Raw genomic sequence first — 25,354 nt, 5'->3', positions numbered from 1 at the left:
TTTGTGTGATATTCTTTGTTAAAAGCGTCAATTTGAGATTACTGCTTGCAGGAAAGAAACTTACAGGATATTTTACACAGCTTTTGTGTTGGGAAGATCAATGTTTTTTTCTAGAGTAATTATATTTCCTGGAAATAGAAAGATCTGTAATGTGTGTGTATAATCTGTTGAGTCTGCTTTGCACCTCAGTAACCAGACAGGGCAGCCTGCATGATTTGGAGTTGTGAAGAGCCCAGCACAACAGCTGTCTTGAAACTCAGTTTTAAGATTGTTGGGTTCTTTTAAATTGTAATTAAGTTAGTTTGGAGTTTGCATGCTCCTATGCTGATTTCGCTATCTTAAAAATGGAGGAATGTTTTAGTCCATAAGTCACTGTAATATTTTCATTTATTTGTGATTATTTAGACACGTGAAACTCACTGAAAAGGGGCCAAATTGTGCAATGTTGTAACTTTCAGGTGCTTCCTTTTTAAAAAAATACTAACAATATCTGTTAAAATGTACTGTATGTTTTCACTGTCCATTTTTGACCTACTATCAGTATATTCAATATTTTAAAGGAAACAGTAACTTCAGAACTTCAGTTTGCCCACAGCTGCAGTTTTCACTGCCCAGAACTCCCGGAGAGCTTGATTTCCCGCATTGTAATGCTCCGCCTAACGTGGAAGGGGCCAAAAATTATTTCAGTTATATTGTATGGTGCAAAATGTACATAATTTCTGCACTGTCGTTTTTGGTTTTGTTTGTTTGCTTGTTTTTTTTTTCTTGGTGGGGGTAGGCAACAGTGTCTAATGATTGTGTTTTATTATACTGCACTCATTCAATTTTATTAAGGTGTGGTGTCTGTCATCCCCAGGCCCGCAAAGATGACAGTCATTACTTTGCAGGCTTCAGTAAGGCAGAAGTCCCCAACTTTCTCCAGTGGCTTTATCAAAGCTCTGCAGATGTCCCAGCAAAGAAGGCTCCAAGGACTGGATGTACTAGTTCAAATGCTTCTTTTCCTTCCTCCCCTCAAAACTGTTTTGATCTTAAACTAAGTTTTTGTGGAGGTGAAGTCAGACTTTATTTTCTAATGAAAAGCAGATGAGTGACATTAAAAAAAAAAAGGAGGGAAGAAAGGAAAAAGCTGAAGATAGTCAAAGAAAGGACTGACTGAATGAAATGCTTTGGAAGACTTAAAACAACTCAGCAATTTAAGCCACTGAGGAATGCACATTGCGTATTCATTGCAAAATACTTGCACTGTCAACATCTACAATGAAAGCTTAGTTTTAAAGAGGACCTTTTCGGGTTGTGTTTTCCTGTGGTTAACAGAACATTTATGCTGATTCTGGTGTTTTATAGAGAGATTAACGAAAAAAACACCCTAGTAGTTGTTTGAGAAAGGTCTCTGGAATAATTTGAACAATACAAATTAACATCTGCTTCAGAAAGATCTGGCGAGGAAATACTACTGAGGGCAGAAAAAAATCTGCTGTTGAACACGCTGTTTTTATTCTTCTGTGGGTGGCTTGATACTTATATTTGGCAGTTTAACTGAGCTGTTACCACGATTCATGCATCTGTTTGTTTGCATCTTTGCTGTTAATTATTGTGTGACACTAAAGTTTGTGTAGTTACTCACTGTTTATAATTTTTAGGCTTGATAGTAAACATTGCATGGTGAGCTTCTGTGAAATACTGCTTCCACTTGGAGAAAAATATTCTCAAAAAGCTTGTGCCTAGTTTGAGGGGTGTTTTTGGACATGTTTTATTGTGGTATGATTTAAGGCTTTTAATAATAAGCATGATATTATGCCAGTCATTTAGAGTGTTGAACATTTGTGCGGACAGCTGCATGGGAAGGATCTCACCTTACTTCCCTAAAATAATATTCAATCAGTTTTTGTTTGAGAACTTCTTTGTGATCATCTCTTGAATTTTCTTTGGGAATAATCTCATCTTCTGACAGGTGTGTGTGTGGTGTTTTTTTTTTTTTCCTGTGAAAGTTTCTCTATCCTTGTCTTAACTGCAAAAACTCATGGCAGCGTTGCCTCTCCCACAAAGCAAATGTGAATAGCTTATTTGATATTTATTCTGTCTAGCTCAAGATGCTAGTTGAAAGTGTGGTTTCACATAATCTCATAGATGTGCAAAGCCCCCACACCAGGGCAGTCCTTGGTTCACAGGTGTCACTCAATCACTGATCTCTCTTTCTAGTCATTAAACTTTAAGAAGTCATGTAGGTCTGGATAACAAATGTAGAACTGGCTCAGTGCCTGTGAAACTGTAAGAGACAGTTTCTGCTGTAAAATAACACTGAGCCATCTCCACTTCTCTGCCAATCAGATTACTCATAGAAAACATGATAGAAAAATAACATTCAATACAAATCCATCCAGATTTCATTTTATGAGACTTAAAAAAAATAGTTTTAATCTTCCCCTTCTTTAATACTGAAACCTTCCTGATGCCACATTACAAATAGGTGGGTGGCAGGGGGTCTGCATCCACGCGTTGAGTTTGGAGAGCCAGGGGCTTCAGGTGATGCAGGTTGTCCCACTTCCATGGGAAATGGTTTTGCTGGGCACTTGCAGGTGGATTTTTGAGTCATGCTGGTGGCTGTGGGTGCTGACAGCATCACTGGTACCCCTTGGTGCCTGCCAGAGGAGCCCAGCCAGAGAAAGACTAAAGTATTAGATATGGTAAAAACATCATGTGGTGCGCAGGAAACTGCAGGCAGCGGTTTTCTTGGTGGTCAGGTTGCTGAATATTTAAACTAGTTTGGAAGAACAGTTTACCATCAATCTCCAAAGCTGTCAGTCTTAGGAGCTGTCAAACTGTCAAACTTTCTGCTTCTCCTGGGTTGGATGGGATTTGGAAACATAAAAGGAAAGTGAAATAGATTCCTGAAATAAATTGCATTAAATATATTCAGAATTGGTTTTGAAAAAGGACACATTAATGCTGGATATATTAACATCACAATTTTTCCTACCAAGATTGTTTCAGTCATAAGTATTATGCAGCAGTTGGCATACTTTCCTCACTGAGGCCCTGGCACTACAAATTCATGAGTATCTTATTACAGCCCAGTACACAGATATCTGTGAACAGTAGAAAAAACACACTTTTCTTCTAATCAGATCTTCAAATGGGAGCACAAATGATGTTAGTAGTACTTGCCCATCAAAATAACTAAGATCTTTTGGACATGCAGAAGAAAATCCCCTCCTATAAGGCTGCTCTTTGGATAACTAGAATTGGGACTTAGAACTTCTGCGTGGTTTGAAACATGATTACGCAAGTCACAGCCTCTTCCTTCATGGTCACCCCATTTAGCTGCAGTCTGTGGGTGGTATTCCACAGTCACTGAGTGGAAATAAACCTTCCAGGGTGAGCAGCAGGTTTCATTGGTAGGGTCAGTGTCTTTGGCACCCCTTGCTTTTGTGGCCAGGCCTTGCTGTAGCCAGCTTTCCCCAATACTGCAGTTATTGTTTGCCTGTTTCAGTATGTCATTAACCCTGCTTGGGTTGTCATGGACTTGTTTTTAGTTGCATGATTCTTTGTTACCGGTGTAGCTGAAAAGACAATGATAAACACATTGCCTGTTAGATAACCTGTTCGTGTTTAAATCATTAAAACTGTCTTGGTGGCAGGATCTGTACGTGTCAATATACTAGTAAATGTTTGAATACTTCTTTCATATAGGAGCTAGGGCTTTCTGTTAAGGAATTAGCCAGAGTTTTTGTATTTTTCTGAGCACGGTTTACTTACCAGAACCATGTTAATCTCTCTAGATATGGTGCTATTCTGTTTCTGATTATTTCTAAAAAATAAAGACGAGTTGTGTGGTGGATTAAAAGCCAAAACCAGACAAAACAACAATAACAAAACACCCCAAAACAAATATCAAACAAAAAAAAATTGAAATAAATAATGTAACTTTTTGTTGCTTTTGAAATTAATAATGTAACTTTTTGTTGCTTTTGAAATAGCTCCATGTCAGCAAGCTCCTGGTTTGTGTTTGATTTTGTTTTTTCTAAATGCTGTTGATCGATACCCCCTTTTGCTTTGATTTCAGGCTGAGGAATCCTGTAAATGCAATGGGTGGAAGAACCCCAACCCGCCTCCCACGCCACCGCGGGCAGAGTTGGGGCAGGCGGGCGTCAGCCTGGCCGAGCCGTGCCGCAGCTGCAGCCACGCGCTGGGTAAGGCTCCCCCGGCCCCCATGACCCGCGTGCTCCCCCCAGACCTCTCTGCTCCTGTGGGACTGAAGTCAAGATGCCATGGAGAGACCTAGAAATGGGGGTTATGATTGGACATAAATGTCAATTGACTTACAATACCCTAAAGTGGGTTTTGAAGGAGTTGAACTAAGGTACAACTTGCGACAACTCTGGCATTTAAAACTGTTAAAATGGAAAAGCACTTTTAAGCTACCCATAACAATTTTAATACTTCATGTCACATAAGCATTAACCTCACATTGTTTTATCTGTCAGATGCTTTAGTTACAATCATAGAATCATAGAATAGTTTGGGTTGGAAGGGACCTTCAAAGCTCATTTAGTCCAAGCCCTCTCTGCAATGAGCAGGGACATCTTCAACTAGATCAGGTTGCTCAGAGCCCTGCCCAGCCTGGCCTTGAATGTCTCCAGGGATGGGGAATCCACCACCTCTCTGGGCAACCTGGGCCAGTGTTTCACCACTCTCACTGTAAAACTGACTCTCTCCTCTAGGCTGTATTATGTTTTCTTACCATAGGATAAAAAATAAAATATTCTTGAACAATGGTAAAACAGGTACTCTTACCTATAAAAAGAGCTGTGCCTTTTCCGTGTCACTGAAAATAATACTGAGCTTGTACTTCTTAGCTTTGTCTAAGTTATTGTGCAGACCGCTTCTGTATCTTGAAAACAACTGCTCAAAATCCACTGTTAAATACTGTTGTGAGGTTCGGGTCTTTTTTCAGATTGATGATAAATAATGATTCATTACCAACATAGCCTGAAAAACGAGTGATGAATCACTGTGTTATTTATTTAGGAATTTGTCCTTGTCCAAAATAAGCGCTGATGATTTTTCTGTATACATTAGCAAATATTGAATAAAAATTTAGCTAAAATGAAATTCAGAACTAACTGAAAAGAAGAAGTTGCTATTTAATTTTTGTTGATGTCCAAAACTTAGGACAGTGAAATAAGAAAAAGGAAGTCGAAAATTTTCACAATGCATCATTTATGTATTACTTTTGAAAACAATATTGTACTTTGTGTGTTTTCTTTTTATGCTCTCATCACATTTGATCTATTTCTGGGCTTTTCAGCACATTTCTTTCCTGATATTGCAAATCTCTGGGTTTGCTTGCAAGAGAAGATTAATAAATGCACAGTGTCACAGAAAGTTTGGTTGCTTTAGCCAAGTTAGTTTCAACCTTTCATCATGCAGCTTCCCTGTGCTGCTTTTAGTTTTGCAATTAGGGTAGCTTGTGTTACCCATCCCTTTCATTTCTGGCCTTTGAAGAAAGAGGTTTTTTGGTTGTTTTTTTTTGGTTTTTTTTTTTTTTTTAATCATTTGAGATGTCATGTCTCTCATTTCCCTGTTCTTCAGCAGAATTTGTGGATGGCTATGTATTTTGTAGAAAAACTCAGCTCTTCTAAAGGCTGAGACTATTTTTGGTCTGTTAAAAAAATCTTACATTGCTCATTAGCTAGGGAACTAGGGAAAATCAGTACTGTAAAACCAGTACCAATGAAATTGTAGCTTATTGGACAATATTTTTATTTATTGCTGGTTTTAGGGAAGGTAAAGTTTCTTTTTCTGCCATCTGCAGCTAATGAGGATGATGTTTAATTTGAAATAACTGAAATAAGCTGCTGTCTGCTTCCTCATACTACTGGCATAAATATGTCTTTCAGTGGTGTTTTCCAAGATAATTTTCTTACTCATCTCCTCTAAATCATTGTGTTCCTGCTGAATGCCTTTAAAACCAAACTGACCACAATGTGTGCAGACTTCAGATTATCATCTGTACTGTATTTTCTCTTCCTCAGAGAGTTGTTGAAATAGCAGTGTGGAAATTCCATTATTGGTTTAATCCATACCTGATGTAAAATGTAGGATGTTCATTTTTTTTTTTTCCTGCCTTTTTTTTTTTTTAATTTATGATTTTCTTCTAAAGGTATTCCTAAACATTAGTTTTGCTTGAGCCATCTGTTTTTGGGGGTATGTTTTGATCTTCAAGCCATTTTACTAATGAATTCCCACAACAGTTTAGGAATGGGCTGTGAACACCTGAAGCAAGATCATTTGTTGGGCTGATGTACAAATGTAGGTGACTGCAGTAAATAGTAACTGGCAGCAAATACATACTGATGATACATTTACGTTACTTTTAGATACACAGTATGGGTAATAATTCTCTAGTTTAATAAAGTGTTTAATATGGCCACTAAGTAGTCAAGGTAACTTTCAGTGTTATGAAAAGTGCATGGAAATGGCTTCTTATGCTGATGTTTTATTCATTTGTTAGTTGAATGCAAGGTTTTCTTTTGTATGTTATCAATTCCTAATGCAGTGCTTGTCTAGGAGGGAATTTATTACTGTTACGAGATCAGAACAGACAGCTGGGAATATTAAAACTTCACATCTGACTCAAGGACAGAAATGGAATAGTTTTATTCTGCCCAGAATGCTGAATATTTCTCCTTAAAGAAAGCCCATGATGGCCGTCACCCTTTCAGTTCTGATAATATGCTCAGAACTTAAAACATTATATTTTAAATGTTAATTTAAGTGGAAATGATTGTTGGCATCTTTCGAGTGTTCTGAGCCATGGTGTCCCTTTTGCTTGAAGCTGCACAAATTTATTGAATTTAAACGTTTTGTCAGCTGTCGTACCAAACTTTCCAAAACAAACTATTTTTGCTGGGTGGGCAATAAATGTGATAGTTTTCAAGTCAAGTGTTATTTCTCCCCAGTTCCTCTCCCCTGAAAGAATCAGATTTATGCTGAAAATTTCTTACCAGTCCTAATCACACTGGCACATCTAGGGTAATATAGTGGTTATCTAAGAAGTAAATATCGATAACCATTATTAAAATGTGTAAAAACTAATATGCCAAACCTTTTAAATATTTTTCTTTTTCTTGTAGAGGATATTTTTTTGTCCTTTCAGAGCAAAGGATATACATACCATTTGCCTGGAGTAAGCAAAGATTGTTGCTTTTTGTAATGAAAGCATCTTCTTCTGGGAATTGGCTGTTTGTTTTAAATTGCCTTCTCTTTTCCTGGAGGCAGTTGTTCAAACTAGCTTGAAATGAATGTCCCTCTTCATGTGTACAAACCTCAAGTGTTTGAAAATTACAAATGTGGAACTTTATTTACTTTTGGAGATGATAAAAGGGAGTTTGTCACTTGGAAATTGTGGTATGTTGAAAGTTGCTGTTTTGTAAAATTCTGAACAAATGACCGTATGCAATCTCTAAAAGCTTTGTTAATGTACTGTGCACAAAGCATAGTCTGACCTTACATGATACGAAAGTAAGAGACTTAGCCAATAATGTCCAGTTTAAAACAAAAAACCTATTTACGGAGCTGATTTTTTTGTTAGTCTTCACAGAATAAGGTGCTACTTGCATCAACACTTGGATTACCTAATTTATGGGAATTATGGATTTATTTTTAGTCAAGAAACCTTGTCTCAAAAGCTTAACTTCTGGACAAAAATGTATATATTCATTATGTATTGTAGCATATTAATGCAGACAGGACTTGTGTGGTCTGTTCTAGGTAACAGACACCGTGATTCCAACCAGCAGTCATTCCTCTGCTGTGAGAATTACCACCACTGGACTATCTTTACTAGTTGCTCCAATGTGACACCTATTTCAGTTACCTCATGCTCTGTTTAAATAGGTTATTACAGGATCAGTGCCTTTACTATTAAGGCTTAGTTCGAGATATCTTGGGGAATACTTGTGCTATTGGTTCTCTCAGTAGGCTTTTCACAGGTTTGGATTTTTATTTTGTTTAGCTGCTCATGTTTCTCACCTGGAGAATGTGTCTGAAGAAGAAATGAACAGGCTCCTGGGGATTGTATTGGATGTGGAGTATCTATTCACCTGTGTCCACAAAGAAGAAGATGCAGACACCAAGCAAGTTTATTTCTACCTATTCAAAGTAAGCTGAACTTGTGTAGTATCTTCTCAGGTTTTTCACTTTCTCACACAGAAGGCAGTTTCACTGCCTCTCATGCATGAGTGACCTCATCTGGTGAGAGTTTTTTTTCCTCTAGTGTGATGCTCTGGTGTGGGTTAGACATTGTGGTACCTACAGTGTACCGTACCTTATTCCAAAACACATTCAGATGGTTCAGGAGCTGACTCTGAGTCCCATTCATAAACTATGCATGTGACCACCTGCAAGCCTTACCCTCTTCACTGACACATGGGGAAAAGTCAATTGACATAGATGCTGACTGACCTGCCTACATTTGCTCAGAGAGGCCTCTTGTAGACATTTCAAAGAAGATATGCAGCAATTCACAGTAAAGTAGCTATCAATGTGGATGACTAAGTAAGCAGATATATAGCCAGGACATTTTCAACACTGCTTGCAGTGTGTTGTGCACCTGTGACTTCCATTGACTCTGTGTATGCAAATATGCTAATTTTAAAAAAATTGTATATTTTTAACAGCTTTTGAGGAAGTGCATTTTACAGATGGGAAAACCTGTAGTAGAAGGATCTTTGGAAAGTCCCCCATTTGAGAAACCTAGCATTGAACAGGTAAACAAGCAACATCTGGGTTTGGATGGTGGTTGTCTTTTTTTTTTTTGTGTGTGTGTGTGTGTTTTGTTTGTTTGTTTTTATTATTTTATTTTATTTGCTGTTGTGTGGTTTGGTGTTTTTTTGTTTGTTCATTGTGGTTTGTTTTGTTTTGTTTCTTTCCTTAGGACAAAGTAGGAGAGTGTACAAGTCTTCCGCTTCTTCTTTAGTGTTGGTACAATAGTTAGATTATTCGACTTCTCTCATCATTTGTCTTGTGCTTTAATGAAATGGAGTTTTTTGTGGTTTTAGAAAATGAACTTTAAATATTACTTTTATCTGTGGCAGTTCTAATCTTTCTTTGTTTGAAGTGATGAAAAATGCTGTTGAAGCTTTGAAATCAAATATTAAAATTACTCTTGCCTTCTGTAAATGAATGAAAATGTTACAGTCCAATTCAGTGACATTATAGCCTTCTCTTTCAAAGGGCACACAACAAAAAACAAAGCCAAAACCAAAGAATAACTGAGGCTTTTGTAATTCTCAGTGGATAAAGAACACATGACAAAATCAGGTTTTCGTTAAGCAAGTTCCTGAGAATGCACTTTTGGCATACAAGTGGGCTGATTAACTCCAGCAAGGCTATGCAGAGGTTCACATACCTTGCTGAAACAGGAGCTCAGTGTTTTCTCATCAGTGTGTGAATGGATGCTGTATTGTTAAACAGGACAATTTAAATGTGAAGACTCTTATATCTAATAATTATTTTCTTGCAACTCTCATTTCTTATGATTTAGGAAAATCAAAACACTTCATTGCTGAATTTCTGGGAAGTCTGCACCTTAAATTATTCTTTAGTTTGAGTATAAACAAAGATTAAGTGTATGTAATCCCCATGCACTCCTAGGCCTTAAAATATACTACTAAAAAGGTTATGTGCAATATAATTTTGGTAACATTCTTCATACTGTTTAATTTGCTTGACAAATTGAAGCATAGAGATGTAAGGCTAATTCTTTTTTCAGTTTATTTTGAAATAATTTTCCCTTAAAATAGGCAAATATTTTCAACTATTTTTAGTATTTCAGCAGCTCAGTCACACAAGATTACTTGCTAAGCAGCACTATTACTGATTTATAATGTATATGCATTGAAGAACTTTCAGGCACACCTTTTAAATATTCAGTAGTTTTTTTAAAAGTAGACAGTATACAGACTGCAATGAAGTGACCTACTTGTGAATTACTGGCACTTACTGAAGAAATAATGTGATGTGTAGACATAAGCTTAACTAGAAGTCCACAAGGCCTTCTCTACGACTGAAAAAGGGCTGGAGGGTTTTTCTGGTGATACTCAATTAGAGAGGAAATAAATCATGCAGCATGGTAATCAGCAAAATTGTGCCTATGTGAGCATATAGAGGAAAACCCCCCATATCTTTCTCTATTTGCTGACAAAAGTTTTTACTTTGAAAAGCAAGGAAAAATAAAGATATTTCCTTCTGAAGGTGGATAGAATAAGAACATCTGAATGAACCTGCAGATGTGTACAGGGGAACCAGCACACGAGGAGCTGAGTGAGGAGTTCATGGTCTCCAGTATTTGTTTTCTTCCCCATGTAATGGAAGTTCAGGATTAATAAACGTAAAGTGAGGAATGTTCAAGGACACTCCTGCAAAAATTATGGCTAAATAATTAAACATAATTTTCTTCTGTTTCAAGGGTGTGAATAATTTTGTGCAGTACAAATTTAGCCACTTACCCTCAAAGGAAAGGCAAACGATAGTGGAACTGGCTAAAATGTTTCTAAACCGCATTAACTACTGGCACCTGGAGACACCTTCTCAACGAAGACTAAGATCACCCAACGATGATATTGCAGGGTATAAAGTGAATTATACCAGGTAACGCTGATTTTACTTGTTATGTGTCTTGTTTACAAATATGGCATGTACATACTATAGTTACACCTTGTGATTTTTTGCAGTCATGGAGCTTATATGAAAACCTGAGGATTTTAGTGAGACTATATCAGACTTTCACATGCATTCTTATGTTTTGAGAGGTGTGTTTTATCAACGAAGAACAGGGAGCAGAGGTCACCAACATCTGTTTCTAACACTTACACATCCTGTGTTTGCAAAGTTGCTCTCAGTCTTCTTAAGATACAAGCCTCATGTAAGAGCCTTATTTCATGTACTAAAAAATCAGGCAATTTGTTATTCAGCTTAAAAGAAAAAAAAGAAGAATGAAGATAACATTAAGCATTGTAAAGCATCACAGTTTGAAACAAAGTCATGGAAGATGTGAAAAATTAAAATAATTTTGTAAGTGCTTGAATGCTAAATGGTTAATAGATTTTATTAGGTTCTTTAAAATGCGACTTTTTGTTACGAACTTTTAATACATTGTCAGAATTCAAAGGAATGACTTAGTCACTGGGGGAAGAAGAGCTAGGATAAAAAAGCTGGGTCTCTCTTAATTTTCCTTGTCTCAATACAATAGTGCAACACCTCTTTCAGTTAGAGCAGTGGCAGCAGTTGAGGTTCCTGATGGTGCCGGCAACAGTTAAGGTGCCGCCCGAGCACAGGCAGCAGTTGCCCAACGTCCCTGTCAGTGCGTGTGTTCCCAGGAACGGCCAGGGACACTGGCTGAGGATGAGCACCGCTTTCTGCCTGCTCTCCTGGTGGCCCTTCCTCTGACAAGCCTCAGCTCCGTGAAGGAGACAGCAAACCCTGACGTGAGTTGAGACTGTGGGTGTTGATACAGCAGATTGCGCTGTGTCTGTGTCTGACCAGGATGCCCTCAGATGACCTGTCACCTCAAATAACCACCTGGCATAAAGGGCAGTTGCTCATAATCCATGGGGCTCTTAAGACCGTATTTGGTGGCTCTTTGACCTCCATTTGTTTGGGATACAGATGTCAGATAGGCAGGGTTGGTTGGAGTCAACTTCTATTAGGAATCAATAGCTAGCATTGGCTCTGCTTGGTGACTTTTGTTGTTAATAATTTTGTCACCTCTGGTTTCACAAACCTTCCTGCCCACAGTTGCTAAGCTTCCCTCCAACCCAGAGTGTCACCTCTTTCCACCTGACCTAACCTACCATTGTGAGCTTCTCTCCTCCGCAGTGTTCCAGGTGCTGCTCAGGGTGCTGAGGAAGCCCCTGTGTGTCGTGGGTGCACCTCATGAGTTCTTGCAGTCACGAGCTTCATTAGGAAACCTGATGATTTCAGTGAAACTATATCAGAGTTGCACACTTATCCTTGTGTTTTGAGAGGTGTGCTTTATCAGCCAAGAACAGCAAGTAGAGGTCTGCGAACGACTGCATCTTGTGACTCTTTTGCAACTCTCGTGTTTGCAAAGATTAAGACACAAGAGTTTAGGAGAGTGTTTTGAGACAGACTGTACTTTGGGTCTGGATGAAAAAACCTGTGCAGGACCCAGCACAGTCTGTTTGCATCCAGTTCTTAACATTTTCTTTTAATTATTGGAGCTTTCGTAATGGTTCTGGTCTGATTCGGCTAGAGTTAGAGATAGCAGTGACTGTTCACTTACATGCAGATACTGAAGACTTTTTTATAAAATTAACAGATATCATGACCTACATAGTGTACTCCTGATTTACTTCTTCAGTAGCATAATCCCTTTTCCAAGAAGAGTAACATGACATGCTCTGTTTTCATACGTACTTCTCAATGCAAAACTCATTATGGAGGGAGTTACTGGTAAATGAATGTGTGTCAAGTCAGAGTGTAGTGGGAAGAAAGCAGTTGGTGGGAGAACAGGGTGGGAGTCCAGTTGGATTAGGATGGAACTAGTTGAAAGTGTCACCCCTTTTGTGTCTGTGTGGGGAAATGTAAAAGTTTAAAGAGGGGAAATACAGGCCAGGCTAATGGCCTTTGGAGTTGCAGGCAAGAGCCGTAGGAGGTTGAATGAATGAGCTGTGGAGTGAATCTCTGACATCAACATGAATTTTATGTGATGTATAATTATTGTCTGGAATGAACACTTTGTGGAAACTGGACTGCAGAGAGAAAGAATATATGGAGACTTAAAAGTACTTGGCTGTCATTTCTTTAAAAAACTGGGCAATATAAATGCTGCTTAACTCTGTCCAGACTTGCTATAGAACTGATTTATACGGTTGTAGAGCTCTCAGCTGTGTTATAAGTGATGTGGGTAGTGGTTTTAGTGCATTAATTCATATGTTAGATGGTGAAAATTATCTGGCTTTTTTCCCCTTTACAGGTGGCTTTGTTATTGCAATGTCCCTCAGTTCTGTGACAGTCTACCTCGGTATGAAACCACCCAGGTTTTTGGTAGGACATTGCTTCGCTCCGTTTTTACTGTAATGAGACGGCAGCTGCTGGAGCAGGCCAGGCAAGAAAAAGACAAGCTTCCTCAAGAGAAACGAACACTAATCCTCACTCATTTTCCAAAGTAAGGGATCGTGATGTGCCTGCATTGAAGGGTAACCAGTAGTATGCAACTGTGGCATGGAAATGGAAAAATTACCTGCAGCTTAAAATTTCTCCATTTATTCAGTAACAAGTACATACTGCTGCTTTCTTTTCTGCCATAGCTTGAACTAGCATGTTTTACATACACAACTGCTTGTTTTCCTTTGTGCTAGGGCTTTACTTTATCAAAATGATTGTTCATCTTGCTGGGGGATTGTGCTTATTGCCTATTAGCAGGCATTGTTGGTCACTTTCTTTTTCTGTAGTCCTTGATAGCAACATAGGTCCAGATCTCCAAAGCCATATGCTTGCTTCTGCTTTTGTGATGTCGCTCTGAAAAAGGGAGTGTTGTACTGGTGTTTGTATACACTTAAGAATTTCTATTTAATTCAACATTGTAATGGGGAACAAAGTAGTCACCTTACCCCAAAAGAGATGTGTTAATTTGATGAAGAGGAATATAAAACTGCATCATTGAATCCTAAACCCATGAATTTCATATTGACTACCTCTTCCAGTGTTGGAATATTGATGACGATCTCTCACAATTAAACAACAGTAATTACATATTGCTGTATGAGGGAGAATGACTTGTCTTGAAACATGCTCAACTTTGACAGTCCTTAATTTCAAACATTTTGCTGGTGGTTAAGGGTGATGGCAGTGACAGGATCATTTATTGTATGCTTTCCTGTTAAAATAGTGTATCACTTCAAAAATATAATTGTTTTGTGAGGGTGGCTTGGCTCTCTAGCCCATATTTTAAAAGTCTGTCCCTCCTAACAACAAAGGCACTGAACCTACAGGGGAGCTGATGGCACTGATGCTATGCAAGCTACTGTCTGAGGCTGGAGCTGGGTTAGTGCTCAGGGGAATGAAGAACAACAGGAGCTTTCCAAAGCTGGGTAAAGCCAGGATTTGTTGCTTCTACTGTTATTAATAGTGCCTTTTACCACTTTGAAAAATGTAAACTGTCTCTGGGGTAGACTGTTATGGATACAGGAATGTTTGTGTACATCTGGGAATAGGATCATGATCTGGCCCTGATATAGGTATAAAAAAGGATTTAACACTGGATTGATACAAGGAGCAGATTTGCAGAAGGAGGTGTGCACCCCCCCAATGTTTCCACTGCCTTTTACAGCCTAGATAAGTAATTTGAGAAGCATTATTATTCACTGCAGTTCCTTTTAATGTTCTGCTGGGAAAAAAAAAAAAAAAAAAAGGACAAGCACTGTTTGCTGATGATCTGTGGGAAGTATGAATAATACTTTAAATCTTTCATGGGCTGTACTTGTCTGAAGCGTTTGTCTCTCTGCTGACGTGATAAAGAGTGAACCCTGTGGAGGAGCTGTGGCTCAGAGCCGGTGCCTGGATTTGGTTCAGAGCTCCCAGCTGCACCTTCCTGGGCAAAGGGAGCACCCACACATGTCCTGTACCAGTCAGTGGGGTGAGGACAGAGTTAACTTTTAAATGCTCTGTGCAGTAATTGGGAGTAATGACAAATACTCAAGAGGTTAGATTAAAGCACAAATTCACTAAAAACTCAGTGGAATTACAGCAAATAGTGGCTTGGCAAAAGTTTGTAACTATATCATAAAACTTGACAAGACTACTCAAAACTCACAACTGTATTACCATTATGGGCCCAGAATAAAGTTAGAAAGAGAGAGAGAAAAGAGAGATAGATTAAGATACCAGAAGAAAGGTAAGATTTCAGCACTCCGAGGGTCCATCAATCCAGCGATGATCTCTGTAGCTTTCTTGGTGGTGGGTGCGATGAAACTTCATTACTAGTGTCCCAAGTGAGAATTTTTTTATACTTCGGTTAATTTGCATGCAGGGTAGGAGAGGGTGGCTCATCTCCTTCCTTTGCTTGCTTCTCATGCTAGTTGAGGAAATTGTTCCAGAAATGGGTCCAGAAATGCCCAGAATTGAGTCGGTTGGTCCTTGAGGGATAGCTGGTGATTTGTTATTCCCCCTAGCTGGTCAGTGATTGCTGAATGACGCTGCCTTTGTTCAAGCCAAATTAATGAGGACTCAAGGAAGAGATACAGTTAATGATGCCTTCATTTTGCAAAGAATTAGGAGGCCTCAAGGAAGACTTAAGTCCTGTCTTCACAGCACTTATCTATTTCTCACTGCTGGAAGTTACACAAAACAGCTGTTTAAGGCATAATGAGGTGCATACCATGTCCATCACAACAGGTTACACCTGTGTGCACCTAGGAAGAAGTCACTGAGGGGTCTGAAGGCAGAGTCCCTGTGCTGCCTGTGAAGGTAAACTTTGCTAAGGTTTAATTCGTGCTTCTGCTCCCCCACAGATAGTCAAATAGCTGTTGCAAACTTTTTAGCTGTAATCAGCTGTATAGATAGCAAGAAACACTGCACATTGCTGTGCTTAGGTATAAATGTCCTATATATAAAATACCAGAGTAGGACTTGATCCTGAAAATCCTTATCCTGTTCAAGAAAGTCTGACTCAACAGTCCTGTGGTTTCAGCTGGTCAGTTTCTGTACATATAGATGACTAGAGAGTAAAAATGTGCCGTGTCAGCTTCTGTTCTGAAAACTCCTTTTGTGCAATGTAAGATAAGCAGCTGTCTTGCTTCTGAGAGAGAACTGATGTATTAGCCCTGTGAAGGCAGGTGTGCTTGATAGTCTGATATATGGAATTTCTTTCACATGTAATAATACTAAGAGAGGTTTAAAATCACACTTTGTGTAAGTGTACCAAAGATTAAAAATACTGGTATGCAAGCACAAACATGCAATTAAATTTTACAGTAGCAGACTTAAAGAAATGAAAGTATCTTCCTAAGAGCATTGTTAATAACTAACACTGGGATTTTATAAATCTGTAAGAGGTAGAAAGCGAGCGCATCTCCAAAACACTGGTTTATCAAAATAGACATATTTTGTCATTGTTATATAACAGAAGTACCTTGGCATCTGTCAACTCATAGCTTTCCTATTAGTGCACAGTTTCGTTCTGTAAAAGTAGTTTGTAACTCTTTCTTCCTGCATTTATTAGTACAAATTAGATAAATATTGCTTATAATCAAAGATAAATTTTCATAGTTGTAAGCGCTCTGCTGAATTCAAATACTTAATGTCTGCTCTGGCTTGTGATTTCATGTGTGTTTTTGTTGGTTTTGTTTTTTTAAGGATTGGTCAACAATTTTCTTACTGATTCATTAAATATTTTTAAATCTTAAAAAAAAGAGGCTGCAAATGTTTATTCCAAAAAAAGAACCTGCTTTGAGTGATCCTATTAAGTTAATATTTCACCTGGTTTTATACCTAGGTTTCTGTCAATGCTGGAAGAAGAAGTGTACAGCCAGAATTCTCCTATTTGGGATCAGGATTTCATGGTGTCTAGTTCCCAAACTGGACAGCTGGGAATCCAGACAGGTAATTTGCATTTAGCGATGGGCTGGGGAGCACCTGAATATAAAGATAAACCTGTACAGGTGATGAATTCTAAGGAACGAGCTTTAAGTATGCAGCTTTATAAATAGCAGGGTATACTGAAATCAGTCTGCATTGAGTAAGCACAGGTGTCTGACTCTCTGGTTGTTTCCTCACATAAAGATCCCATTTTTATGATGAAATACAGCAAATTGAAGGTGCTAGTGGAGCATGCTGGGTGCTGAGGCAAATCACCTGAGTATTCAAGCAGCACGAATGCACTCGGTGTGCACAAGTGAGAATGGTCAGTGGGTAAATGGCTGTGGTGGGTCACGTGCTGGACCGTGGTCCTCTCCCATGAGGACCCTCGCCAGTTGTCCAGCTCTGTGGCAGCAGGGACTTGGCAGTAGGAAGGCAGTGACTTTCCACATCAGATGTCCCATTGCTTTTGCACATGTGCTTTTGATTTATTCTTGTTTTTCTATAGCTTTTCCTTGCTTTGTTTCTTATTCATGTGCCCCATCCACTATTCTGTAGCTTTATTCACTTTTCCTCAGTTAGGATACTGAGGTATAAATCATCCCTAAAATTGCAGGGAGGCACTGATGACGTGGGGTTTTTTTTCATTTTCCCCTTCTCCTCTTCCATTCTGCTCCAAAGTATTTAAAATCCACTTATGCAGCTCAGGAGTTGTCTTCAGTTTTCAGTATTTTAGGAAGCAAAGACTGGAGGCATTTAATTCAATCTTTTGTGACAATTCAGTATTTTGAATCAATTGTTGGTTATCAATTGACAAAACCATCACGTTAGCACTTTATCTGATGGTGGATTTTGAAGTGTAGCCGGGAAATTCCACTGTGACAGATACAGGCTTTTTTTGTGAGAAATTCCTGGTCTGCACTGTGAACTGGTGAATTATACCCTAGGTACAAATTCATTGCAACTCTGAAATCATGTTGCTCTTAGAGTTCATTCTATCATGTACATTTCTGCAGTGTTTCATTTTTATGCGTACCTTTTAAACACTGGATTCTTGGTGTGAATATGGAACAAAAGAGCTGTTGCTGGTATTGACACCAGGATAGAGGCATGCAAAAAGAAAGACTGCAGGTGTCCAGACTATGAGCTGCCTGCCAAAAGTCCTGACACAAATAAAAACTGAATGATTTGGGACATATATATTTTGTAATATGTTAGAGAGAGATGTTAGTCTATGGCCTTTTAAAATAATAGTTTCATCCTCTTAACCGATGCAACAGCTTCTCCCTTTATTGAAGTTGATTTGTACAGCCAGTCTTTGAACATGGTGAAAGTGGACAGCTGAAGCTGAATGGAGAGATTTTGCTTTTCAATAGACTCCTACAAATAGCATTTTCATGAGGCTGAATGCCAATGGGCTTGGCAGGTGTGTGAAGGAAGTTTGTTTTCTTAGCTTGCACTGCAGAATAATGAAGCCTGGTATGTTCAGTGAAGTAAAGCTGACTCTGTCATGCAGCAGTAATAACAGTCCCTTGTTAGGTAGAAGTTTAGAAAAATATGTTGCAATAAAGCTCTAATGTCTCTTCTGGTGAACTGATGACATTGCTCTGTTGCACAACATCAGCTGTTACTTGGCATGTGGTAGGTGTGAAGTTGTGTCCCTTGTTGGGACAGTCCTTCAGTCAGCACTGTAATAATGGGTTCCATGTCCTGATTTTTTTGGTGTTTGTTTTTTATGCCATTGCAGTTATCAGTCCTCCTCCTGTTGCAAGATCTGTTTCATACAGCGCAAGTCCTTCGTCTCTGGAGCAGCCCAACAGTGGGAATATGAGTCCTGCTTGCAAAGTTTCTTCTGCCCTTGACCCAAACCTAGGTAACCAAGAGGGAGACTTGCTTTTGGGTTTCTGGCAATGTTATCAGCAGTTGCAGTATATGGTGACCATTGCCTTCACTCTGCAATAGCAGCCTTGAGGTGTTTTTGCTGGAAGACATACGCACATGTATTTTTTCTCCACTGTGGTAATGTTTAATTAGCAGAAATGGCAACTGTATTTGAAAAAAAAATAGTTTGTTTAAATTCATTTAAAATGGGCAATAGTCTGCCGGTGTCAGAGGTTGTTGAAAAACACTTTACTTGAAGTACCTGTATCATGAGCCATGAAGAAAGGTTTCGTTTAAATAAAGACAGAGTAGAAGAGGACATCACATTTTTTTTTTCTTTTTAAAATCTTTCAAGGTACTGAAATTTCATACTGTTGAGGAATAAAGAAAAGCAGAAATACACCAGACAGGTTAAATTTAAAACCTGAGTGAGGTCAGATATAAAAGCAAAGTTATGAGGGGAAAAAAGTTGTTGAATGCATAAATTCTGCTAATAAATCCTTTTTCAAACACCTCAGGATTAATGAGCCTGTCAAGAGAGTTTGTAGGTCAGAGAGATGATCACAAGCTCATGTAAAGTAATTCCTCAAGGAAGCAGAAAATCTAGATGAATTCCTAGCCTCCGTGTTTGCTACAGAGGGACTTAAGGTGGCTCCTAAACTGCAGCTTTCTTTGAGGAACAAGTTGGGAAATGAACTTAAAAGTGGAAATGAGAAGTTTTTTTTATTACAGATCAGCAGAATGAGTAGTAAGTAGTCACTAGAAGAGTGGTTTTGGTTTTTCTTTTGAGAGTGTGGAGAGAAATATGGAATTGACAAAACTGATTATTAAGTTGTGCAGCTGAGCTGTCATTTGAATTGCCCTCAGCGCTACAGAGCTGAAACACATAGATGCAAAACTAGTTTTCAAAGAGGTCCTAAGAGAATTTGGGAAACTGTCAATTTTAAGTCTCCTATTTCAGACAGTTAGAAGAAACAATAATAAACTGATTAAGAATGCAGTGAATAAATGTGTGGGTAATATGATGTGTGGAAATTCAGTGTGCCTTTTCTAGAACTCATTAATTGTATGTATCTATGAAGGAAGTGATGAGCATTTGGAAAGTTTTGTATACCTGGATTTCCAGAAAGCTTTTGACGAATTGCTTCAAAAATTCTGTTTTTAACCAAGAAATTAATCCTTTGGGAAATAAGAAGGAGGGCCCATTCATATATTAATAACTGTTTAAAAAGTAAGAAATAAACAATAGGAATAAACAATTTTCACAGTGAAGGGAGGTTAACAATAAAATTCTATTGCTAAGAAAAAAATGTCCTGCTTGAAAGTCGGAAAAGGGCAGCGAACAGTTCGATCTTCATATATTTAGAGCGCTATAGCTGTGGAAAAATGATCTGTACAATATTTGTTAAAATAGTGGGTATAATGGGCCCTAAACTTCAGAAAGAAGTTCTTAAAATTATGTGGAATTATATCACTGCTAAGTCCTGATCACAAAGGCAAAATTCAGCATCCTGCCTCTGACAATGACCAGTACCAGATCTTTAAGGAAAGGATAGAAGAAGAAGATAACCATGGGGTGATATTCCTGTTTGTATGCTTTCCTAGTATTTGGCTGCTTGGATAAATTCTGAGCTAGCAGCTGACTCTATCGCGATTATTGTACCCACTAGTCCTTGGTGGACTTTTCTTTCATGAATTTGTTGCTTTTGCTACATTACATGTTGGTCTGCCCTTAATAGGGCAGTTAATAATTAACGTGGTATATTTTGATTTGGAAACTTCACATGGATTTTCTAAGTCATATATGTGTGACGTGTCAGACTGTGTGAGCTGCTTGGTTTAGAAAAAAGGTGGAAGTGATCTATAATGGATACTTAATTCCAGTGAATCCCCAAATGGGGTTTCATGTTATCCAAAAGTATGCACTATAATTTGTTTATTTACCACTGACCTTCCCAGACAGCAGCACAGAGATTCACTGCAGAGGATGTTGAGGCAAAAGGAAGAGGAAATAATTTCATTATGAATTTACAGAGGTATAGGAGAAGGAGATGTATACTCATCCTGCTTCATGCTAATATCCCAGTGCAAAGACAATTGCAGCAGTGATAAGTATTGTTCAGATTGCATTTCTTTGTCTCTTTCTGCAAGGAGTAAAAAAAAGCCCCAAACTTGGCATACAAATTAAAGGAAGTAACAGAACTGCTAGACTTCACAGCTAGTCTGATTTGTCCTGGTTTTGTTTTATAGGGGAAAAGAGAAAAAATAATGAACCCTATTCTGTGGAGGATTCAAAAAAACCAAGGGTTGTAGGAGACATTCCTATTGAGTTAATCAATGAAGTAATGTCAACAATTACAGATCCTGCAGCAATGCTTGGGCCAGAGGTGAGAAATTTATAGACCTGGTCTGTTTGCAAATGCCTTGTTTTCAATAAATGTTTCACGTGGATAGAGTATGATAAGCTAAGAGTCCATAAAACTTACCATGCTGTCAGTAAGAAAAACAGAGACTTTCAAAGAGTATGATTAGGTGAGCAAAAATTATTGATGAAATACATCATTAACATGAAGAATGGTTGTGCATTTTTTTAATGCATTGTGTACTGTTTGCGAAGATACTTGGAAATAGTGACAGTAAAAATGTAGATCTCAGGTTATTTTGCAAGGTACTTTTGTTACAGAACAGTTCCAGAGTATGATCTTTATTGTTAATCACAGATGTAGCTCATAAGACACGTTAAATGGTGTTCAGATATTGCAGCAGAATGAAAGATCCAGAGTTAAAACCTCTGTCTAATGCAGAAGGGCTGATACAAAGAGTTATTTGCTCTGTCTTCCACAGTTGCTCTTTTTTTTCTGCTGGAAGAGAAAAACAAACAGAATTGCAGAATTGTGCCATGTACAGAATTGCACTATTTTTTTTTTTTTTTTTGGCTGGCTTTTCCTCCTTCTGTTCCCTTTGCCAGGCTATGTTTTGCCAGCAGCTCTTGTTTGCCAAGGTTTAGCTAGAGACTGCTGAAGATCTGGAACCACCTACGTTTCTTACTCAAACTATATACTGTTACTGATGGCTCTGCATATTACAAATGCTGTGCCAGTCTGGCTGTTGGGGCTGGCAGTGGCTAGAAACCCAGCAGCCAAACTTTGCTCTAAGAAGTAAACAGTATGTGCATGCAGAGATGTTTTGGCGTTGTGAAACGATTGTTAAAAGAAAAGTTAAATAAATTGTCTGCGTTAATTTCATCTCCATTCAAATATAGGGGTGCAATTGCTAGATATGTAACAGGATAATCAATAGGAATTAAAATGTTCTTTTTAGGCTCTTACAATAGTGGCATAGATAGTGGAAAGCATTACTAAGATGCAAAAATATGACTTTTCCTGCACTCCCATTAAAAATACGTGATTTCCAATACGTGTAGGCAGATGCACTACTTTTGTCCAAGCTGACTAGACTAAATAAAATGTGAAGACTTGGTGGCATAGGTTTCAACTGGATAAGTGCTGTCCCCCAAGAGATTTTGGACCTTGTTGAGTCATAACCGTCACTGTTGTTACCTAATCTTTACTGAAATAAGTTTTAATAAACCTTTGCACACCGTAGTGTAGACCTATATCCAGCTTATTTGTGTCACTTCTGCTAAAAAATTGTAATAATTGGCAGCTCTATTTTTGTAAAAAGCTTGGAGAAAAAAGGGGGGTTTGTTTGTTTGTTCCTTAAGGCCATTCTGTCAGAGGATGTGAAATCTCAAAAATATGATTTTGTTCCTCTTTTGTATGGCTCAGACCAACTTCCTCTCAGCGCACTCGGCCCGGGACGAGGCGGCGAGGCTGGAGGAGCGCAGGGGGGTGATCGAATTCCACGTGGTTGGCAACTCCCTGAACCAGAAGCCCAACAAGAAGATCATGATGTGGCTGGTTGGTTTGCAGAACGTCTTCTCCCATCAACTGCCTCGAATGCCAAAGGAGTACATCACACGCTTGGTCTTTGATCCGTGAGTACCACTGATGTGCAGGCAGTGGTGCAGGAAGGGTCCAGACGAGGTTGCGTGGAGGGCAGCTCTGCCTGTGCTATCCTTTTCCCATCTTTTAAAGCCCCTGTAGCTCCTGGTCAGTCTAATTGGATTGTATCCAAATACCATCACAGTGGCTGTAGTAATGACAAGTGGCTTCTTGTTGTGGGAAGTGAGTCTGGAGGGAAGGCTCTGTCCTATCATATACTTTTGAATGCTAGAACTGAAAGTCAGAAAGCGATTCTAGAATCATACAATTGTCTTAGTTGGAAAAGACCTTTAAGATCATTGAGTCCAACTGTTAACCTAACACTACAAAGTCCACCTTTAAACATGTCCCTAAGGACCTCATCTATGTGTCTTTTAAACAGCTCCAGGGATGGTGACTCAACCTCTTCTTGGGGCAACCTGTTCCAATGCCTGACAACCCTTTTGGTGAAGATGTTTTTCCTAATAGCCAATCTAAACCTCCCCTCATGCAATTTGAGGCCAACATTATGTTGCTTATTAGTGGTTTTCAGGCCCACACTAGCTTGCAGGCTACTCCATCTTCTGTGAAGATCATGAACTACAGGACAGCAGAGACTGAAGATTTTCAATGAGAAGAACTTGTGGGATTTATGAAGAACAGCAGCATTTAAGTCAGCATGGGAAAAAGCTTTGAATAACTCCCCACTCAAGCACATTGCTTTTCTCTTTATCAGTGTAGGTTTTTTGTTTTGCTTCACGTGTGACTCTACACCACAGGCACTTGAAAAGAGACATGGTAGCTGTAGCAGCAGCCACAGGTTGCACATGGTCCTCCACCCACCCTTGTGTCCTGATTGAATTGTGCTTTAGCTGCTCAAGCTCAAAGGATGGTTCTCCTCAGAAGTGTCCACTTTTTCACCATTGTGTTTCCTGTAGAGCCTGCTTCCTCTCAACTGGGATGTTCTCCCAAAATTTCTGCCTCTGAGCAATCCATGCCCAAGGATAGCCTAGTGTTTGCTATGCTGACCGCAGTGCTTCACAGTGGAGGATGCCTGTGGCCTCATTGCTGTGTATCAGCAGTGATTTCAAGGAGCTCTGACTGAGCTGACTGCAGCCAGCTACCCAGCACGGTTTCTGGAAGAGCCTTTCTCCACCACTGGTGGTATCAGTCTCTGTGCCTGGTATTGTAGCTGCAGTGATTATGAAAACATGTCAGGAACCACCTCCTCTGCTGTTAGGCTCACTAACATTCCCTCAGCAACACTCTTCTGGTGCCAGCAAACACTGCTGCTGCTGGGTCTGAAGCACAAACAGCCCAGTGCTGGGGACTGTTGAACAGGACTTTGGTCTCCAGGCACAGGAGACTGATCTTGGGGCCTTCTATCTTTTTAAGAGTGGAACAGAACTTTTCTTGTGAAGGCCAGCACCAGTCTAGACTCTTTTACCTCTCCTGTGTGGGGGTAAGCACCACTTAGGTGGGAAAGAGCGGCAGCACCGGTATCTTGTCTGAGTTTAGAAGCCTTAGCAGCACTGTGATATCAAGCAGAGGCTTGTGATATCAAGCAGAGGCTGACGAAGACAGGTTCTCTCATAACCGACCACCAAAGCAAAATTTTGAAGTATGGATGTTGAGCCATGGCCTCCTCTCATATTTCTCTACGTTCTCCCCTGCTGGGAAAAATCTCTTCTAGTAGGCCGAGAGGACTGTGGTAAAGTGCTCTTCAGCAGAGATAACTGTCTGGAGAGCAGTCTGTGCTTGAGAAAGAGGTATGGATATTGCCACAGCAAGAAAATGCCCTCCTTTATGTGCTTGTGCCAAACAGTTGACCCAAAGAACGTGAAGCACATTACCTGGACAGCTCAGAGTGCCCCAGCATCTGCCATGAATCTATAGGGACACACACTGGGGACCTCTGCTGTCTATCGGCTACACATAAACCTACGTCAAGTGGAAGATAACTGGAATCCGTATGATACCATGTATTGAATAATCTAGAGAACAGGTGCAGTATAAATCTTTCCAGACCTTGAGGATGACACTAACATTCTTAATCCTTGACATGGGAGTTCAGATTGCACCTCGTTATATCTTTCCTGGTAGTCAGTGTAAATACAACAGATATGGATATTCATTCTGGTCTTGTTTCCACTAAATATGAAATATCATTTCTTGCTTCATCAGATGCATTTGAAACTGATAGCTGAGCTATAGAGTGTGCATGCAATGAAACAAAAATCCCTTAGAAAGCCTTACTGTCTTGTAACTCTATTAATTTCTAATTTAGTCATGGTAAAATCATCCTGAGAACTATGCAATGGCATAACTGTTAGCAAGGGAGTCAATGAAAGTAATACAACTCTTATTTATTGGGCATTACCTTAGTACTAGGAGTACTTGGCAAGACCAGGACCATGCTGCGTGTATGATGAATTTTATGGCAAATTCAAAGCATGATGTTAAAATAGCAACTCTTCTGTAGATACCAGCAGCTAACTTAACAGAGGTATATACAATTGCATTAGCATCATGGAAAGAAGTGAATCAAGTTTCTGAAAAAAGGAACGTAATGGCACTTTATGTACTATGCACATGAATTAAAGTGACATTTTTGTCTACCCAGGAAACACAAGACCCTTGCATTAATAAAAGATGGTCGTGTTATCGGTGGTATCTGTTTCCGGATGTTCCCCTCCCAAGGATTTACGGAGATTGTTTTCTGTGCTGTGACTTCCAATGAGCAAGTCAAGGTAAAAATAATTCTCTGCTAGAGTTTATTGAATGTATTTGAGTCCCATTCACTACTGCATATGCTTCTAATTTTGTTAGTCACATTGAATATATTGCTGAGTTGCGAAACAGAAATAGAATTTGAAAGATACAATCAT

The 25,354-nt window shown here is 39.1% G+C and overlaps 1 protein-coding gene across 2 annotated transcripts in view; it reads left to right on the top strand.

The window, feature by feature from the left end:
- Positions 1–25,354, top strand: part of KAT2B (lysine acetyltransferase 2B) — a 43,513-nt gene that overhangs the window by 4,458 nt on the left and 13,701 nt on the right. For both annotated transcript variants that reach the window (XM_065831429.2, XM_065831430.2), the window contains exons 2-11: positions 4,064–4,190; positions 8,018–8,163; positions 8,682–8,771; positions 10,472–10,653; positions 13,001–13,192; positions 16,520–16,626; positions 18,350–18,475; positions 20,734–20,870; positions 22,272–22,480; positions 25,090–25,216. In XM_065831429.2, the coding sequence (XP_065687501.1) occupies positions 4,064–4,190; positions 8,018–8,163; positions 8,682–8,771; positions 10,472–10,653; positions 13,001–13,192; positions 16,520–16,626; positions 18,350–18,475; positions 20,734–20,870; positions 22,272–22,480; positions 25,090–25,216 (1,443 nt within the window). The remainder of the gene's footprint in view (positions 1–4,063; positions 4,191–8,017; positions 8,164–8,681; positions 8,772–10,471; positions 10,654–13,000; positions 13,193–16,519; positions 16,627–18,349; positions 18,476–20,733; positions 20,871–22,271; positions 22,481–25,089; positions 25,217–25,354) is intronic.

This window comes from Patagioenas fasciata, chromosome 2, assembly GCF_037038585.1.
Source record: "Patagioenas fasciata isolate bPatFas1 chromosome 2, bPatFas1.hap1, whole genome shotgun sequence".
NCBI classification, from domain to species: Eukaryota; Metazoa; Chordata; class Aves; order Columbiformes; family Columbidae; genus Patagioenas; species Patagioenas fasciata.
Note: the sequence above shows the minus strand (reverse complement) of the source record. Positions and strands in the feature narration are given on the sequence as shown.